Raw genomic sequence first — 21438 nt, forward strand, 5'->3', positions numbered from 1 at the left:
CGACATAAGTCAGATGCATAAGGTGGCGCATGCATCTGGAGTTCCTTTGCAGTGGCTAGAGGCCCTGGTGTGCCCATTCTCTCTCTCTCTGTATCTCTTTCTCTCTCCCTCTCTGTCTCTTTCCCTTTCCCAAATAAACAAACATTTTTTTAAAGAGTTTTAAATATTTATTTACAAAAAAAGAAAGTAGACCAAGAATTCTGTCATTTTATGACTTCAGAGTGGTGAAAAAGCTCAAAAACACACCCAGAAACGGCGCCTTCCAATGGCAGAATGGCAGAACTGTGAGTTGCCTTACAAGCAGGGAGGAAGGCTGTTCAGGGAGGATGACCTGAGTTCAGGCCCCAGCACCCAGGGCGAAGGTGTGGTGGCATGCACCTGTAACCCCAGTGGGAAGACAGGAGGAACCCCGGGCTGGCTGGCTAGTCCGGTTGCATTGATGAATGCTGGGTTCATAGGGAGACACAGTCTCGAAGAAAGGGTGAAGAGTGATTGAGGAAGACACTAGACATTGACCTCTGACCTCCACACGCACACATACCAGTGCAGGGACACACCCATGTGCCCACGCATGTATGAACATGCAAGTGCACCAAACACACATGCACATCACACATACAAGCAGAGAGAGAGAGAGAGAGAGAGAGAGAGAGAGAGAGAGAGAGAGAGAAAGAAAGAAAGAAAGAAAGAAAGAAAGAAAGAAAGAAAGAAAGAAAGAAAAGGGAGTATTAAGAAAGCTAAAGGGCTAGAGAGATGGCTCAGTGGTTAAGGCACTTGTCTAAGAAGCGTAAGGACCGAAGTTCGATTCCCCAGAATCCAGGTAAGCCGCATGCACAGGGTGGTGGGCGCATGCATCTGGAGTTCATTTGCAGTGGCTGGAGGTCCTAGCATGCCCGTTTTTTTTTTCTCTCTCTCTCATAAATTTGCTTCTATTTTCGTATTATATATTCGTACAAGATTATATATATGTGAATACATATCTATATCTAACTATACTCTAGGAACCACAAACACAAGAAAACATATGGTATTTGACTATCTGAGAATGTGTGCTTCTATTTATACACATGGAAGTATGATGAAGTACTCAGTGGACCCATGAGATATCTTTCAATGTGATTTTCTTTTTTTTTACATAATATTTTCTTTTTATTTATTTATTTGTGACAGAGAGAGAGAGAGGGAGAATATGGGCATGTCAGGGTGGAAATGAACTCCAGACGCATGTGCCACCTTGTGCATCTGGCTTATGTGGGTCCTTTGGCTTTGCAGGCAAGTGTCTTAACCACTAAGCCGTCTCTCCAGCCCTCAATGTGACTTTCTGATACTCCACACGGAGGATTTCCTTCTGAAGGTGATCAAATTTTATCGTTTGTTTATTTAATGAGGCTAAGCCTCACCATGCCACATATGCTAACCCCAAACTCCTAGGCTTAAGTGATCATCCTGCCTTTGCCTCTCAAGGAGTTGGGGCTACAGGTGGGTAATACAATGGTTGGCTAATATGCTTGCATATTTTAAAATATTTTTATTTATTTATTTGAGAGAGAGAGAGAGAGAGACAGAGAGAGAGAGAGAGAGAGATTGTGTTGCTCCAGGATCTCTTGCCACTGTGAATGAACTGCACATGCATGTGCCACATTGTGCATCTGCTTTTACATGACTACCAGGGAATCAAACCCAGACCAGTAGGCTCTGAAAACAAGTACCTTTAACCAGCAAGCCATCGCCTGAACCATGTGCTTGCATTTTAAAGCTACAATGGTACGTTTAGCTATTCATAAACACTTCTGTTTGGAAATGTTTATTTCTTGCATTGTTAGGCTGCCCTAACATGAGGATAACTTGTATATGTGTGTGTGTGTGTGTGTGTATGTGTGTGTGTGTGTTGTGTATGTATGTATGTATGTATGTATGTATGTATATATTTGGTTTTTCAAAGTAGGGTCTCACTCTAGCCCAGCTGACCTGGAATTCACTGTGTAGTCTCAGGGTAGCCTCAAATATAGGGCAATCCTCCTACCTCTGTCTCCTGAGTGCTGGGATTAAAGGTGTGTACCATCATGCCCAGCTTGCTCATACTTTTCTTCCTGCCAAGAAGGCATGCCTGTAGGCCCCACATGCTGATGTGTGGATGCTCCCTGACAGAGACTTCCTATGTGAGTGAAGTGACTTGTAGTGGCCTGGGAGGATGACATCATAGCTACATTATGGACAAAAGACAAAGGCTGTATTGTGAGTGTATTAGCTACCTGGTTGTTGCTTGGAAAAAATGCTTGGCAAATAGCAACTTTGAGGAAAAAGGGTTTCAGTGAGTTTACGTTCCCAGGTGACAGTTCATTATCGGTGTGGAAGGCGTGGTGGCAGGAGCTGGAGGCAGCTGCTCACATTCAGTCCATGGTGAGGAAGCAGAGTGATAAACTGCTGCTCAGCCAGCTCTCTCCCCTGAATGGTGCTGGTGCTCCCACAGTTGAGGTGGTTCTTCTCACCTCAGTCAACCTAATCAAGACAATCTCTCACAAGCCTGCCAGACACAAACCTCATCTAGATCATTCCTCACAGAAAGGTCAGACACTAACCTCATTTAGATCATTCATCACAGGCCTGACAGATGCTAACCTCATCTAGATTATTTCTCACAGGCTGGTCAGACACTAACCTCATCTAGATCATTCCTCACAGGCTGGTCAGACACTAACCTCATTTAGATCATTCCTCACAGGCTGATCAGATACTAACCTCATCTAGATTATTTCTCACAGGCTGGTCAGACACAAACCTTGCCTAGACCATTCATCACAGGCTGGCCAGACACTAACCTCATCTAGATCATTCCTCACAGTCCTGCCAGATGCTAACATCACCTAGATCATTCCTCACAGAAGGGTCAGACACTAACCTTGTCTAGATCATTCATCACAGAAAGGTCAGACACTAACCTCATCTAGATCATTCCTCACAGGCTGGCCAGACACTAACCTTATCTAGATCATTCCTCACAGGCTGGCCAGACAGTAACCTCATCTAGATCATTCCTCACAGTCCTGCCAGATGCTAACATCACCTAGATCATTCCTCACAGAAAGGTCAGACATTAACCTCATTTAGATCATTCATCACGGGCCTGACAGATGCTAACCTCATCTAGATCATTCCTCACAGAAACATCAGACACTAACCTCGTCTAGATCATTCATCACAGAAAGGTCAGACACTAACCTCATCTAGATCATTCCTCACAGGCTGGCCAGACACTAACCTCATCTAGATCATTCCTCACAGGCTGGCCAGACACTAACCTCATCTAGATCATTCCTCACAGACTTGCCAGACACTAACCTCATCTAGATCATTCCTCACAGGCTGGCCAGACAGTAACCTCATCTAGATCATTCCTCACAGGCTGGTCAGACACTAACCTCATCTAGATCATCCCTCACAGGTGGTTCTAGGTCCCTTCAACTTGACTATCAATACAAACCATCACACTGGGGCTGAGGAGGTACTCTAGATGGTAAAGGTATTCATGGCAGAGGCTTGCTGACTGGAGTTTGTATCTCCAGCCCAGTGGCACATTCTCTGTAATCCCAGCATGATGGTGGCGAGGTAGAGTGAGGAGATTCCAAGAGCTACTGGTAGGCCAACTTGTCTAGTCTTCCCAGCCATAAAACCTAAACCAAACAAAACCCACAGCCTGTCTCAAACAGCATGGAAGGAGAGAACCAGTGCCCCAAGCCTGTCCCCTGACCTTTATACTCATTCAATCCCACACAAAGAAAGAAAGAAAGAAGGAAAGAAAGACAGACAGACAGACAGAAAGAAAGAGGAAAAGGCTGTAGTGCACAATAATTCTGGCCTTCAAAGTTCCCTATATTACCAAAAGACAGTTTGGCTTCTGGACATCCACCTAAATGCTTTAATGTTCACCATTCTTTGCCATTGAGAACCTCCCACACTGAACCAAAATCAGAGGATGTGACCCGCAGGGATCACAGTTTCTACAAGCTAAGGCCTGTACAAAATTTCTGAGGTGGGCTGCGTGAAGTACCCTTTCAAATGCTAATCTGCTTCAGTGGAATTGCTCTCTAGAACATAGTGAAATGGAGCACGTTTTCCACTTGTTAATAACCTTGTAAGAAATGAACTGAATGAATTACACAATTAATTTTTCAAACAGATAACTAGACGATAGAGTTCATTAATGTATGCGTTTTCTTACACGATGAGAGGAAACGTGCAAACATGATTAGAAGACAGGAACGGCAACTTTGAGTATCAATCGTGCCATTCACCATGACAAATCAAAACCGAGAACAGTCAGTGTGCTTGTTCCAGGAGAGACGAGTCGTGCCAGAATCAATAAGAACAGTCTGGCTTCACCACACTGTCTCTGGCCACACCACTACAGCATCCACACCAAGGCCTGTGGGTACTTGTTCATTCCGTCACCCGTGCACATCATGTGCCCAACTCTGAGATGCCTGAGGACTGCATGGACATTTATTCAAAGTAAAGATTTCCTGAGCGAGACATAGCTTAAGTAAACTGCAGGCAGAGGCCAGGAATCTGCATTGGTCCAGGGCCTCTGAGATAACAACCCTGACATGAGAGGTTAGGGAGCTGGTATCACTTAGAGGCAGTTCGGAGCCTCCCTCCATTCTATTCATCCGGTTCATTGTTCCCCTCCAGGGTTAAGTAGGCTTAAAACTCCTTTCCCCACTGGTGCCACGAAGAAGAAAAGAATGTCAATCATTGCTCTCCAGATCGGGTCTCAGCCACTCGTGAAGTCGTTTCATCATACTTGACCCTCATGTTGTACCATCCCAGGGATGGCGGAGTGGCTCCAGGTCATAGAGAGAAACAAACTCCACTCAACATTGAACAGATATTTCAGGCATTTGCTATGCACCATGTAGTGCTTGAGGTGCTACTGATGGGTCTGTTGTTTGTGCAAAAACCTACAGCATTCCATGGAGGGGGGACCTGGGAGAGGGAAAACAGAGGGTGGTGGTGGTGGGGATAATGATCATGGAATATTGTCTATATGTATATGGACATTGACAAGAAAAAGTCTGGGCTGGAGAGGTGGTTGGGCTGGAGAGATGGCTTAGTGGTTAAGGTGCATGTCTGCAAAGCTTAAGGACTCAGGTTTGATTCCTCAGCCCATGGTGACATATGCATCTGGAGTTCAACTGCAGTGGCTAGAGGCCTGGGCCACCCATTCTCTTTCTCTCTCCTCACCTCACAAAAATAAATAAATCAATAAAAATAAAAAATATATTTAAAATATGTTTAAAAAATCCAGACCTACCATATCACCTAGCTAAACCCTTTCTGGGTATTTATTCAAAAGATTACAAATCAACATCACACAGAGAGACTTGTATAACGGTGTTCATTGGTGTATTTTTCACAACAGCTAAATGTTAAATAAAACTGACTGAAAACAAAATCTCTGGCATAGGTATAGACTGCATATTTTACCAATGGTTTTTTGCATTTGTGTGGTGCCCATAGGCATCGAGACACATGTATGTGCATGTGGGTGGAGGCCAAAGGTAGATTTTTCTTTTTTTGTATTGCTTCTCCATTTTATTTTTATGAGATAGGGTCTCTCCCTGAACCTGAAACCCATGCATTCTGCTAGATGACTAGCCAGTGAGCCTCAGGGATTCTGCAATCTCCACTCCCCACAGGACTTGGGTTACAGCTCTAACCCAGGCTGACCTGGAATTCACTATGGAGTCATAAACTGGCCTTAAACTCACAGTGATCCTCCTACCTCTGCCTCCTGAGTGCTGGGATTAAAGGCGTGCGCCAGCTTGTGTGGCTGATGCCCAGCTTTGTACATGGGTGCTGGGGATCAAACTCAGACACTCTCGTGCTTTCTCAAGCCTTCGTGCTGAGTCATTTCCCCAGCCTTTTTTTTTTTTTTTTTTTCTCCTCCTCTTTCTTCTTCCTCCTTCTTTTGGAGACTGGGTCTGACTTTTAACTATGTAGCTGAGGATGGCCCTGAATTTGTGATCCTCCTGTTTCCACTTTCCAAATGTTGGGATTATAAGCATGTTTGGGATTGAATCCAGGGCTTCATACAAGCTAGGCAGGCACTCTGCCAAGTGAGCTACGTCCCTAGGCCTCAGTGACTTTTTAAAAGCTTCTTTATTGTTTTATTTATTTGGTTATTAGATACAGAGGAATTGGGGGGAGAGAATGGGCGTGAAAGGGCCTCTAGCCACTGCAAACGAACTCCAGACGCACGTGCCATGATGTACATCTGGCTAATGTGGGACCTGGAGAATTGAACCGGGATCCCTAGGCTTCCCAGGCAAGTGCCTTAATTGCTTAGCCATCTCTCCAGCCCCCTCACTGACTTTCAATTCACTACTTTGGCTAAAACCAAACTTAACTTTAGTGGCCAATACAAGCCAAAATGAAAGAAGAAGCTGATGAGAAACAGCCCTGTGGCCTCAAGCTGCCCACACCCAGGGTCTGCTGCACAGACTTCCTGGGAGGCTCCCTCCCACTGGGATGAAGGGGGAATGGAGAGACCTTCCCACATCTGCTAACAGATGCCTAACAGGAGACAGTTAATTACCTGTCTGGTGTGACTTGTTCCGTTAAAGTGACAAAATTCTGCTTCTAAATGTAAACCAAAATACGATCTGGACTTGTGTCTTAAAATTTTCGATGAGCAAATGAAGTTATTTCTTGGGGGAGAAACAGTCATGTGGAAATAAAACGCTCTTTAGACTTACTATAGGGGTCAAACCACCGGCCAGAGGGAGTATTTATAACTGTGTTATTTTTCTTACTAACACTTAGTATTTAATTAGTATCGCTTAACTGTTTATTAGTTTATGGTCTCTCCTGGCCCCGTATCATACTCTCCATGAACTAGCGTAAGAGAGTGAGTACTCATGTGTGACAGGACATGACAGGGGAAGCTACAGTCAGTCGCTGTGATGACTGTTTCTCAAAATTATACTGGTAAGACAAGACCGTCCAAGACTGATCACTTTGACAGCGAGGCCCGTTTTGTTTGGCTTTCCCAGCAGCCCAGGAACACACCAGGTGTCCAGTGCTCCTTACCAAGTGGTCATCTCAGAAAAGCTGGTCTCATTGTTGTTAAGAAAAGTCCCTGGAAATCACCTCTTTCCTTTGTTCTTTGCCTGTGTATTGCAGGAGCAATTCTGGATGGTCAATATTGTAAGATGAGGTGACAGAGAAGGAGAAAAAAAAATCTCCATTTTCCATTTCTGGGGTCCTCACCTGCCCTAAAATTTCTAAAGTGATTTGCTTTCACAAAAGATCACCCTGTCCTCATGGTGAACGCTGGGCTTCAGACATGAGGGGTTTTCACAGCAGGATGTTCCCTTCTGCTGTGACTCTGGGTGGCTCACCTACTCTGCGACTCTTTCCACATTAATACAGATATTGAATTACCCAACATACGGGTCTAAAGGGCATAACAAAAGCTTCAGAGTCAATAACAGGAAGTAATTTTATGGCTGTGGGTTTTTTTGGGGGGTGGGCAGCTGGAGGTAAGATAGGGACTTGCTACGTAGCCCAAGGTGGCCTCACTAGGGATCCTCCTGCCTCAACCTCCCGAGAGCTGAAATTACAGGTGTGCATCACATGCCTTGGCTCTACAGAGTAATTCTGAAAGAAGGGTCAGTGAGCTGTTTGGCAAAGCAGAGGCATTTTTGTTGGTATCTTTAGGCCACAGGCTCATGTAATGATGTCATGGGGGTCCATGTGTAGGGACTATCATGTTAAAACTAGAGCCATGAAGGCATAAAACGTGACGTCGCAGAATCCCCAGCCCTGACCTGGGATTTCAGAAGGTTCCCTGGGCTGGCATACAACTGCTCAGAAATCCAAACATTGAAATTGTTATGCATGACTGTGCGTGTGTTGACCATATTTGTATGGTTAATTGTGCACGTGTGTGTGCGCACACATGTATTTGTGTACATGTATATATGTGTGTGTATGTATGTGTATGGGTGTGTGTGTGTAGGCTAGGGGACAAGTTCACGAGTTGTTTTTCAGAAACTGTCTACATTTTTTTTTGAGACGGGTTCTCTCACTGGCCTGGAACTCACCAATTAGGCAAGACCGGCTGGTCAAGGAGCCTCAGGGACCCTTCTGTCCCCACTCCCTTGCACTAGGATCACGAGTGCACGTCACCACACCCATTTTCTTGAGGGGGGTTCTGGGCTCTAACCTGGGCCCTCGTGTTTGCAAGGCAAGTCTGGAACTTGCATTCTCCTGCCTCGGCCTGGGCTCTCCAATCCTCTCATATTGACTTCCCTTTGCACGTAGCTGCACACAAGCGATCCTGTGATGGGTGACGTGTCAAGGAGTAACGCACGCCAGAAGACTGCTGGCGAGGCACCCATTCCTGGCTCCCCACCCTAACGCTCTGAACGCACACAGCCCTTGGGTGGCCATGGGCGTTGACAGCAAGTGGAGTCTCCTGAGTTTTGCAATTCCCTCCATATCCCAGTGCGCTTAGCAACTCAGCTGCTATTCTGGAGAACCAGTTTAGCATAATCTACTTAATGTGGGAGTTAACACATGTACTGGCTTTAAAATACACAACATCTCTGTCAAGCCATCCCCTCAGATGACTGGACTTGAGATTTCACTTTTCCCTCTGGCTCACTGGCTGAGAGTGAGCAACTTTCACTCAGAACCCCCCCCCACACACACACTTTATTACCACCCCAAAGGCCCTGCTAATTCATAATGTCAACTCACTTTCTGGTTTGAAAGGTCACAACTGAATCATGAATAAATATCAATATAACACTTAAAATTATTTATTACTTAAGAGAGAAAGAGAGAGAATGGGTGCCTCTAGCACCCATTTGCAAACAAATCCTAAATGCATGTGCCACCTTGTGCATGTGGCTTATATGGATACTGGGGAATTGAACCTGGGTCCTTAGGCTTTGCAGCAAGCATCTTAACCGCAAAGCCATTTCTCCAGCTCCAACATAGCACTTCTGTTAGAGGTGATGGACAAGGATGCAAGAGGCCTAACTTTGAACACAGACATGTCTTCCTTGAAACAGTTATTGAGTGTTAGGGGTAAATCTTCAAGATGTTATGTACTTTGGCACCAGGCTTAATACAACCAATTACTGGAGAGCTTTAGTTATCAATGGTGTGAATAAAAAGTGACTTTGATTTCTAAATACTTTTTCTCTCTATTTATTTATTTATTTCAGACAGAAGGAGAGGAGAGAGAGAGAGAGAGAGAGAGAGAGAGAGAGAGAGAGAGAGAGAGAGAGAGAGAAAGAGAGCAAGAGCAAGCATGCCAGGGGCCTCTAGCCACTGCAAACAAATTCCAGATGCATGTACCACCATGTGCATCTGACTTACATGGGACCTGGAGAATCAAACCTGTGTCTTTTAGGCTTTGCACGCAAGTGTGATTTTCATTTACTTTTTTTTTTTGTTTATTTGGAGGTAGGGTCTCCCTCTAGCCCAGGCTGACCTGGAATTCACTCTGTAGTTTCAGGCTGGCCCTGAACTCACAGCGATCCTCCTACCTCCACCTCCCGAGTGCTGGGATTAAAGGCGGGCACCACCATGCCTGGCTTGCTTTCTAAATTTTTAAATTGCATTATATCCTTTTGAATGTGCATGGTGTGAGTACATACATGCAAGTATAGTGCATGTACACACACATACATGTTTGTGCGTGTGGGGGGGCAGAGGTTGACATCTGATGTGTTTCTCAATCATTTTCCATTTACTGAGGCAGGGTCTCTCAGTTGAAGGCAGAGCTCATGGACTTGGCTAGTCTAGATAGCCAGTTTGCCCTGCGGATCCTGTTCCTGCCTCCCCAGCACTAGGATACAAGCAGGCTGCCACACCCACTCGGCATTTACATGGCTGCTAGCGATCTGAGCCGAGCCATCCCAATTGCATGGTGAGCATTTTATCTACTGATTCATCTCTCAGCCCTTCATTTTTCTTTTAATATTTTTTATTCATTTATTTGAGAGCGACAGACACAGAGAGAAAGACAGATAGAGGGAGAGAGAGAGAATGGGCGCGCCAGGGCTTCCAGCCTCTGCAAACGAACTCCAGACGCGTGTGCCCCCTTGTGCATCTGGCTAATGTGGGACCTGGGGAACCGAGCCTCAAACTGGGGTCCTTAAGCTTCACAGGCAAGCGCTTAACTGCTAAGCCATCTCTCCAGCCCTCAGCCCTTCATTTTTGCATCAAAATCCCTTCAAACTTGCAGGACTACCCAGCTCAAGAGTACAACCATGCATGCACCATCTCCCATGTGTCCAGATCCCAACAATCTGTCAATCAAGCTAACAAACTGTTAAATAAAATATTCTTTGTACATCCACTTAAAAATAGTTGATTTTTCCCCCTTTCTTCTCCTCCCACTCCCTTCCTCCTCACCCCCTGCTTCCTTCTTTCTTTCCTTTTTTTTTTTTTTTGTGGTGCTGAGGATGAAACCTATGATCCCATGCATATATAGGCCCGTGGTCTACCACTAAGCTACATCGCCAGGTCCTCTCTTTTTTTTTTTTTTTAACTTTTCTTGGGCAGCATTGTTTTATTTACTTGGGGACTTTGTGGTATTGATACAGGCCCTCACTAAATTGCATAGGATGGCCTTGAATTCTCAGTCCTTCTGCCTCAGCCTCCTGAGTAGCTAGGATCACAGATCGGCACCACCAGGCCCAGCTTAAAATCCTTTCTTGCCGTTGGTATAATTTTCTTGATGTTTGCTTTACTATTATTGCTGTCTTGTTAGACTGTAAAAAATATTTCCATTTATTTGCAAGCAGAAAAAGAGATAGAAGAGAGACAGACAGAGAGAATGGGCACACAAGAGCCTCCAGCCAATGCAAACAGACTCCACATGCATGCCCACTTTGTGCATATGGCTTTATGTGGATACTGGGGAACTGAACTTGGGTCATGAGGCTTCGCAGGCAATAGCCTTAACTGCTCGGCCATCTCTCCAGTCCCTCTTATTAGGATTTTACTAAACTTTAATTACAAAAACAGTCAGCCCATGGGCCATGGTGTGCTGACCTCTGATCTCTCATCTTTATTTGCACAGGGCTGTCTCAGAGCTACACCCTTGTTCAGTTGAGTCTTCCTTTGTAGGTCAGGCTGGTCATGAACTTGAAATTCTCTGCTATAGCCTCCTAGGTGCTGGGATTACAGCATATGCAGCCATTGCTGTTTTCTTAGGAGTTGTGCGTACATGTGTTCACTGTATGTATGCGTGAGTGAGCCTGTGGAGGCCCGAGGCTGATGTTGGATGTCTCCTTCAACTACTCTCCATTGTTTTGAGACAAGGTCTTTCTCTGGATCCAGACCTAAGTGTTAGCTCAGCGAATCCTAGGAATCCTCCTGTCTCTGCTCCCCAATGCTGAAGCTGTAGGTACACACTGCTGCCTGGCTTTTACACGGGTGCTTACGATTTGAACTCAGATCCCCAGGATTGTGCAGCAAGCACTACGCCAACTGGCTCTTCTTCCCAGCACACCCACTAGGGTGAACTGATGTAAAGTTATTACAGGTGTTCTTGAAGATTGCACAACTCAAGTTGGAAGGGTCAGTGTGTGTCACTGAGGTGGGACACACTAGCCTCTGTCTCACACATGTCTCTGAAGAGCTGAGTTTCACCTCTTGCAGATATTAGATAAGATTGAGTTTATCACACAAGGATGCCACACATGCTTCACACTGAAGTTAAAACCATCAATCTCTTTGACCCCAAATTACTTGATGGTGACAAGAGTAACTTTGTGAGTGGTTAGCCTTCGGAGACTTAACAGGAACGTGCTTCCTGAATCACTACATGGGACTTCAGAGCCACCCACTGAACAAAAATTGAGCATGGTGGTACACTTCTGTAATGTCAGCATTTGAAAGGCAGGAAGATTACCACAATTGGAGGCCAACCTGGACTACAGAGTGAGAGCCTGTCTAAAAAAAAAAAAAAAAAGTACACATGAGCAAATACTGGTGGCCTTGGTGTTAAAGAAATGATGCTGAAAAGTATTACCTTCTAACAAAAGGGCCTTTATGATTTTGTTTGTTTGGTTGGTTTTGTTTTTCGAGGCAGGGTTTCACTCTAGCCCAGGCTGACCTGGAATTCACTATGTATTCTCAGGGTGGCCTTGAACTCTTGGCAATCCTCCTACCTCTGCCTCCCGAGTGCTGGGATTAAAGGCGTGTGCCACCACACCGGGCCTTTTTCGCGTTTTAAAATATTATTTTATTTAAGTTACCATACAAAGTAATGGGGTTCAGTATGACATTTTCATATAAATATATATTTCATTATAGTTTATTCTTAATCAGCCCTTCCCCCTTTGTCTTCCTCTGTCTCCTGGTCCCACTCTTGCCGGTCCTATTTTTATTCCAAATGGTTGTGATTTCTGTTGTAAACTTGTAAAGTCACATGTATTTCATTTCTGCCCACCCATTCTCTGTCTTTGGAGATAGGGTGTTGCTATATAACCAGACAAGCCTTGAACTCACAATGAATCCCAGGCCGACCTCCAACTCAAGATGTTCCTGCCTCTGCCTACTGCACTGCCATGCCTGGCTGTGAATGGTCACTTTGACATAACATGGAAGAGTCACTGAGGAAGAGACCCATGCTCTTTATTTGTGTCTTTGCTTTTAGAGGTAGGGTCTCACTCTAGCCCAGGCTGATCTGGAATTCACTACGTGGTCTCATGGTGGCCTCGAACTCACAGCGATCCTCCTACCTCTGCCTCCCGAGTGCTGGTATTAAAGGTGTGCACCACCATGCCCGGCTCCACGCTCTTTTGGAAGAGACCATACGTTTTGGTGTGTTATTTCAAAGCTACATGGTGAACATCAGAGTCTCCTAGGAAAGCCACAGCGGCCTCTAGGTTACTTGTCAGGGCACAGCCTCTTGTGGCTTCTCATGCTATGTAGTTTAGCACATGGTTTTCTGTTGGCCCTGTCCTAGGGTGGCCAAGAGGCAGGTTGAATGGAGACAGAATAGGAAGCACCAAATGGGGATTATCTACCAGGCTCACTGCAGAACCTCTGAAGCCATAGACTTCCTGCCTCCCCTCACTCCCTCCTCACCCTTCCCTCCTTCCTTTCACTGCTAGCGCTCAGGCCTTGGTGCTTGCTAATGGATGCTATACCACCTATACGCTCATCTTTTTAGGTTGTTTGTTAATATACAAATCAAGAATTTTTAACTACAAATCTCTCCTTTAAATCCTAGATAGAGTCCTCCGGGCCACCCCACAGGAACAGACAGACAGAGAGGAATCAGGGGCTGCAGGAGGGCAAGGTCAGGATGGTCCTACAGGGAAAGAAGGGGTTGAAACCATCTAGAACGTAGAATGCTAACTGGAATCATGGGCACCTTGATGCCCTGGCATCTATCTCCATGAGTTAGCTAGGTCACAGATCTTTCCAGACATTGGAAGCAGTACCTGACACTTTTGGGGAGAGCACAAAGATCTCGTTCTCCCACCCGCCCCTTCTCTCTTTCTGTCTTTCAAGGTAGGGTTTCACTCTAGTCTAGGCTGTCCTGAAATTCACTATGTAGTCTCAGGGTGACCTTGAACTCACAGCAATCCTCCTACCTCTGCCTCCCAAGTGCTGGGACTAAAGGCGTGTGCCACCATGCCTGACTTTTTTGTTTTTGTTTTTAATTTAATTTTAAATTTTATTTATTTGAGAGAGAGAGAGAGAGAGAGAGAGAGAGAGAGAGAGAGAGAGAGAGAGAGAGGGAGAATGGGTTTGCCAGGGCCTCCAGCCACTATGAATGAACTCCAGATGCATGCGCCACCTTGTGCATCTGACTTACATGGGTCCTGGAAAATTGAATCTGGGTCCTTTGGCTTTGCAGGCAAGTACCTTAACAGCTAAGCCATCCCTCCAGCCCAAGATCTAGTTCTTTATATATGCTTTGCTTCTACAATGTGGGTGTGGGTCCTTTGAAACTGACTGTTACCCTGAAATGAACATTTATTTACAAAAATGCCACAAAACCCAGGAAGCAACCCACAGTGGTCAAACCAACACGAAGCCAGTATCATCGGACCAGTGTCATTTGCTTTAGGTCCAATCCATGGAAATGGAAGTCACTTTCAAACACTTGTTTCATGCAACCTGGGCATATGCTTAGAGCTATCTCCCAACAACATGGATGGGATTAAGGTAGGGGATTTAAGAGTGTGTGAGCAAGGAGACCCTGATGCCAGGCCATTTCCTGGGGCTAGGGAAGGAAGGAATGGGATATATTTGGAATCTGGAATGCATCTGGCACAGAGAGAACTGTTGGGTTTGGCAGAATATGAAGGGAAAGGCAAACCTATTTGGCTTGGTGATCCTCCTAACCCAGCCTCCTGAGGCCTGGCATTGAAGGCATGAGCTACCCCATTTGTGCCTGTCTTACAAGAGTTAGATGTTCTGCAATTGTATCTATCAATCTACTCATAACTGCTAGGCAAATGGCAACCTCCAAATGCTGAAATGATGAATTAGGTTGTTTTTGCTTGGACTGGAGGTATAGCTCAGTGGCAAAGCACATGCTTAGTATGCACAAACCCCTAAGTTCGTTTTTCAGAGCCCCAAAAGGAAAAAAAAATTACAACATATTTTTGTTGTTGCTCCTAACGTTATATATAGCTCACCGGTGATGGGAAGCATAAGGAAAGAGCACAGGAAAGCTAGATGAATGATTTTGACTTTTCTAATTACACCAGTGAGAAAGAAATTCAATTTTGGTATAAACAAGTGTCAATTGGGGGGAGGGCAGGTTTACTTAAGCATTTTTATAAAAACCTATGATCATAGTTTAGCGCTGTCCAACAGAGAGAAAAAAAAACAAAACACATAAACAATATAATATTTTTTTCATAGTCACATTTAAAAAGTAAAGAAAGGTGCTACAGAGATAGCTTAGCAGTCAAAGCACTTGCCTGTGAAGCCTAATGACCCAGGTTCAATTCCCCAGAACCCAGGTAAGCCAGATGCACAAGGTGGCATGTGTGGCTGGAGGCCCTGGCATGCCCATTCTCTATCTGCCTCCTTCTCTTTCTCTCTCCTTTTAAATAAATAAGTAAATACATAAACAATAACAAGTAAGTGAAATTTACTTGCATAAAATACTTAATTTAAATTAAAATGTTATCATCCCATCAATATAAAATTACTGACATATTTTGCATATTTTTGGTGCCATGTCTTAAGAGCCCAGTGTGGATTTTACATTGAGAGGGCATTTTGACTTGGACAAGCCATATAGAGAGTGTCCAGTAGTGAGTGGCCCATGGCAACTGGCCTCTGTAAGAGACACAGCAGATAGAGCAAGGAATGGACTCTATGGAGCTTGATGCGGACTTCAGGGTACAGTGACAAGTAGACAAGGGAGGACGTTGGGGGAATAGCTCAGTCAGTAAAGTGCTGGCCTTGCAGTCATGAAGACCTGAATTTGATCCCCGGTGCCCATGTAATAATGCCAGGCCATGGTGGCATGTGCCTGTGATCTTCATTTTGGGCTGGCAGAGATAGGCAAATCAACGGGGCTCACTGGCCAGCCAGTCGAGCGTAATTGGCGACCTTCAGGTTGATGAGAGACTATGCCTCTAAAAAAAAAAAAAAATGCCCCCAAAACAAAAAGCACAGGCTGCACACCCGAGGAACAGCACCTGGCGCTGTCTTCTGGTCTCCACGTGCACGTGCACACACACGCGCGCCGAGCCACCCGCCCACCTCATGGGAAGATGGACCAGGCCGTTCCTGAAATAGGCAACTCCACTCCAACACAGTGACAGTGGTACATTCTTTGAGAGACAGCAGCTGGATTGACAAAGCCTTCGACCTTTTGTCTCCCGCCATGCCAAAAGGCCGGGTGACACCAGACAGCTTCACGAAGGGCCAAGCCCACAGTAGTCTGTGGAAAGGCCCATTGGGGGGCCATAAGCCGCTAGCATCAAACCGAGCTGCTTCAGGCAATGGTGTCATAACGGGTTGAGCCACCCTAATCTAGAAAGCTCCTAAATCCAAAACCTTTTTTTTTTTTTTAAATTTTTATTAACATTTTCCATGATTATAAAATATATCCCATGGTAATTCCCTCCCTCCCCACCCCCACACTTTCCCATTTGAAATTCCATTCTCGATCATATTACCTCCCCATTACAATCATTGTAATTACATATATACAATATCAACCTATTAAGTATCCTCCTCCCTTCCTTTCTCCACCCTTTATGTCTCCTTTTCAACTTACTGGCCTCTGCTACTAAGTATTTTCATTCTCACGCAAAAGCCCAGTCATCTGTAGCTAGGATCCACATATGAGAGAGAACATGTGGCGCTTGGCTTTCTGGGCCTGGGTTACCTGACTTAGTATAATACTTTCCAGGTCCATCCATTTTTCTGCAAATTTCATAACTTCATTTTTCTTTACCGCTGAGTAGAACTCCATTGTATAAATGTACCACATCTTCATTATCCACTCATCTGTTGAGGGACATCTAGGCTGGTTCCATTTCCCAGCTATTATAAATTGAGCAGCAATAAACATGGTTGAGCATGTACTTCTAAGGAAATGAGATGAGTCCTTTGGATATATGCCTAGGTCCAAAACCTTTTGATACTCAACCCCCCAGATGGAGTTTTTCACCTAAGGAAGCTTTGTGTCCTCCAGAAAATTATTTAAGGCATTGTGCGAAACCACCTTCAGGTTATGTGTGTAAAGTTGAAAGAAACATGAATTTGGTGTCTAGACTTTGACCTCCCATTCCCAAGATATTTCATTATACACAGGCAAAATTTCTAAATTTTGAAGGAAAAAATAAAAACCCCTTCAAAATCAGAAATACTTCTTTTCTTAGGTACTTTAGATAAGGGATCATCAGGCTATATTAACTTCCCCTATATCCAACGTTTAAAAGCCAAGCTAAAGCAAAGGGCCACTGGGCCAGTGAGCTGTCCTACACATGAGGACTAGCTTTCGGTCCTCACACACCTTTTGTAGCTTGACTCCCTGAAGGAACTCCTCATCCGAAGGACCAGGAGCCATTTCCTATGGATGCTGTTGGCATCAGTAGAAGGTTGGAAGGGATGGATTCACAGGACCATGTTCTTGAATGATACCAGCCATTATCTCATTTTAAAATACACAGTTATGTGGATAACTGAATGATTTTTAAATCTATTTTAAAAACCACTTTGACTGCAGAAATTGGATTTGGAAACAAAGGGGTATTTTTCTCTGTCTTCCTCATTCTTGTTTTCACATTATTTTATAAGATACTGGGTAGTTAAGAGAGACAAAATACCAATGCACAGGTGTTCGTGACTCTTAAAAATGACTGATTTGGGGGCTGGAGAAATTGCTTAACAGTTAAGGCACATGCCTGTGAAGCCTAAGGACTCAGGTTTGATTCTCCAGGTCCCATGTAAGCCAGATGCATATGGTGGCACATGTATCTGGAGTTCATTTTCAGTGGCTAGAGGCCCTGGTGCACCCATTCTCTGTCTCTACTAAATAAATAAATAAATAAAATCATTTAAAACATGACTGATTTTTATTCAGTCTTACGTACTTAGGCTATAAATTACCAGGTAATCCCTTTGCAGACCCTTTCCCTCTCTTCTTCCCTCCCTTCTTTGTGTTCTCTCTCCCTCCCTTTCTTTCTTTCTTTCTTTCTTTTCTTTTTGAGACAGAATCTCGTATCTTCAGTGAGCTTCCATCTCAATGCAATTCCAGCTGGCCTTGAATCCATGATCCTCCGGTTTCAACCTCCCAAGTGTTGGAATTTCAGGCACACACCCTAACACCCAGTAAGACTCCACTCTGAGTGGCATGTGAACATGTAACCCCTAAAACTGGGGGTCAAGTCCCGACTTGTGGAAGATACCCAGCCATGTTCCAGAGTAGCCTTTGCGGTCCATATTGTGCCCTTGGCCTCCCGGCCACCTTGGTGTGCTTGATCAGAGGAAAAGCGGAGCATCCAACACCAGTAGGATTTAGTGTGGTGCCCGCTTGTGCCGTTACCTTGATTCGGGGTATTTGGTGAGGGTAGCCAGGCTGCTCGTGTACATGTGGCCGCCCACATCGATGTGGACAGGAGCATTGGATTTGGTGAGCTGGGCGGGAGTAGGAATGCCTTGGTTGTTCAGTGGCGATGCCGGGGATCTAGTGATCAGAGGTCTTGACATATTGGGCCGACTGTCCTATAGAGAGAGAAGCAAGGTTAGACAGGGTTTCCAGCCCAGAGGAAACAAAATGCATAGATCATGGAACAAGCCACTGTGTAATGAAGACAGTCACTTGGGAATAAAATCGAAAAATCAGCAGGCTCCCTCGCTTTTATTATAATGATTATCAGCAAAACAAACCCAGCAACAAAGAAAAGGAAAACTTTACATGCTCGGGATGCAGGCGCTGCACTAACGTTCATTTCAAATAATTCTGGGGACGATGAGGCCTTATTATACTAATGAATTCTCGCATTATACAATTGGTAAATGGCACGTGGAGAAATCCTATTCATCCCAAATGAAAAGCTAATCAACGCTTAAAACAGAACACATCTAAATGGAATATGTATGATTTATAGTTCCCTTTGAAAACTCCCTCATTGCTATGCAGGGGGAATGAAAACAGACCTTGGGCACTTGTGTTCTACAAGATGTTTTCTTAAGTTTTTTCTTTCTTTTTTTCCTTTTTTTTTTTTTTTTAAATCAGGAGCAAGAGGGCTACACAGTTCCAGCCATCAGCCCCCTTGCATTACAACCTTGCAAAAAGGCACCACAAGTTTATCAGTCACTAGACTAAAAATAAATAAATAAATAAATAGAGCTGCTAATTCCTGATCTGCTCGTTCCCTGTTTCTCATCCCGGGAGTCTGGTTCTGGGATGGTTTCGGAAAGAAAAGAACCCCCTCCCTCTGGGGATCAACAGTGCAAGCGAACCATGGACAAGCTGTCCTTCCACATGCCCTGCTTCTCGAAGGGATCAAGTTCCCAAAGAGGAGCTGAGGCAGATGGGGGTGACCACAGAAGCGAAGGTGTGAGGCGAGCGGGGTGAGGGGCGGCGACAGCAGGTGGTGGCAGGAGGACCCCAATTAAGGAACTGTACCAAGGAAACAAAACACCACGTCCTTCCCATGCACGCAACGCGGAGGCTTCAAGACACCACCGCTGATTGCTTTCAAATTAGAGCCTAAACCACAGACAAGTCAGGTCATGTCTCTGGCACTGCACAGAGGTTAAATACTTAAGAGTCTACAATTGAGGAGCAAGCTCAAAGTGCATTCTGGGAGACTGAGGCCCCTACAGAACTTCTAGCGGATCTGTAGACTATTGTTTTCAGACACACTCACAGCGTCCACCAGAGCCAGTGAGAAGCATTTTGACAAGTGCCTCCGATGGAGATCACAGAGGGGAGGTCATCTAGTCTTTGTGCTCAACACGCGGCATGATAAAATGTAACTGTGCGAGGCATCATAGCTTTCCTGATCTGGAAGAGGTTGAGGGGCTACCTGGGGTTCAGTTGTTGGGCGACTTAGCATCATCCACAAGTCCGAGCAAACTGCAGCTGCCCCAATGGGATGCTGCTGGGACCTTTGTAAAAATGTTTACATCTGGGGCTGGAGAGATGGCTTAGCCGTTAAGCACTTGCCTGTGAAGCCTGAGGAACCAGGTTTGAGGCTCGATTCCTCAGGACCCATGTCAGCCAGATGCATAAGGGGGTGCACGCGTCTGGAGTTCATTTGCAGTGGCTGGAGACCCTGGCGCACACATTCATTCTCTCTCTCCTTCCCTACCTCCCTTTTTCTCTGTCTGTTACTCTCAAATAAATAAATAAAAATAAATGATAAAAAATTTTAAAAAATGTTTACATCTGGGCTGGAGAGATGGCTTAGGGGTTAAGCGCTTGCCTGTGGAGCCTAAGGACCCCGGTTCGAGGTTTGATCCCTCAGGATCCACGTTAGCTAGATGCGCAAGGGGGCACATGTGTCTGGAGTTCGTTTGCAGTGGCTGGAGGCCCTGGCGCGCCCGTTCTCTCTCTCTCTGCCTTTCTCTCTGTGTCTGAAACTCTCAAACAAATAAATAAAAAATGAACAAAAATATTTTAAAAAATGTTTACATCTGCGAGGTGCCCTCTTTCATTCATAATGAAAGCATGGAAACTGTCATTCAATTAAAATATATATTTCATTTATTTGAGAGATTGAATGGGCATAGTAGGGCTTCTGGCCACTGCACAAACTCCAGATACATGTACCACTTTGTGCAGCTGGCTTTGCAGTACTACTGGGTGTCAAACCCTGGTCCTTGGCTTTGCAAGTGCCTTTAACTGCTGACTCATTTCTCCAGCCCCAGAGTGCACTTTTGAAAAAGTATTTTTATTCATTTATTTGAGAGAGAGGGAGAGAGGCAGACAGAGACAGTGTGTGTGTGTGTGTGTGTGTGAGAGAGAGAGAGAGAGAGAGAGAGAGAGAGAGAGAGAGAGAGACAGAGAAAGAGAGAGAGAGAGAGAGGGAGGGAGAGAGAAAGAGAGAATGGGCATACCAGGACCTCTAGCTACTGAAAATGAACTCCAGATGCACCTGCCACCTTGTGCGTCTGGCTTACGTGGGTACTGGGAAATCAAACTTGGGTCCTTTGGCTTTGCAGGCAAATGCTTTAACTGCTAAGCCATCTCTCCAGACCTTTAAATTTTTATAATAATGGTTTATTTATTTGAGAGAAAAAAAGAGAGAGAAAAAATGCGGAGTTTACTATTCCATTCCAGTACTGGGTGGCAAATGTATGGGTGTTCATTATAGAATTCTTCGTAATTCTTTTCTGAGGCAGGGTCATGTTCTGTAGCCCAGGCTAGCCTTGAACTCACAGTGATCCTCCTACCCCAGCCACCTGCGCTTGGGTTTATCGGTGTGAGCTACCTCATCCAGCCTTCATAGCATTTTCAGTAAGATTAAGTAGCGATTAAGAACACAAAAAGGATGTTTGCAACACACAAGGAAAAAGAGTGAGGAGGGTTACTGGATAAGGGAAAAATAACAAAGCCAAAATAGTCACAGATGGTGGAACATATTAAGGTTTTGAAGTATTAAAAGTAGCATTTTAAATTTTGGATGACAGAAGACATAGCTTATCTCTTAAAAAGCAATCAAATAAATCACTTTCAAGCAATACCTACTACGCGACTTCCTCCTGGAAAATGATTTCCTGACTGTACATATCCTCACACACACGCACGCGCGCGCACCCTCCCTGTTACGATTCAGCCCATCCCAGCACTGCGGAGTCTGTAATAGTTTTTCAATTGGACACATTCCATATCCTGCCCGAGGGTGCTCAGGCGAAAATGAACAGATTTGCAGGGTTAATACTGTCGTTAGATTGTGACCTCATTCAGCTGAGCTCTAA

At 44.9% G+C, this 21438-nt stretch overlaps 1 protein-coding gene across 3 annotated transcripts in view; it reads right to left on the minus strand.

The window, feature by feature from the left end:
- Positions 1–21438, minus strand: part of Kctd1 (potassium channel tetramerization domain containing 1) — a 247635-nt gene that overhangs the window by 32344 nt on the left and 193853 nt on the right. For all 3 annotated transcript variants that reach the window (XM_045135005.1, XM_045135006.1, XM_045135004.1), the window contains exon 2: positions 18056–18234. In XM_045135005.1, coding sequence (XP_044990940.1) covers positions 18056–18234 — 179 coding nt within the window. The remainder of the gene's footprint in view (positions 1–18055; positions 18235–21438) is intronic.

Source organism: Jaculus jaculus, chromosome 15, assembly GCF_020740685.1.
Source record: "Jaculus jaculus isolate mJacJac1 chromosome 15, mJacJac1.mat.Y.cur, whole genome shotgun sequence".
In the NCBI taxonomy this organism is placed as follows: Eukaryota; Metazoa; Chordata; class Mammalia; order Rodentia; family Dipodidae; genus Jaculus; species Jaculus jaculus.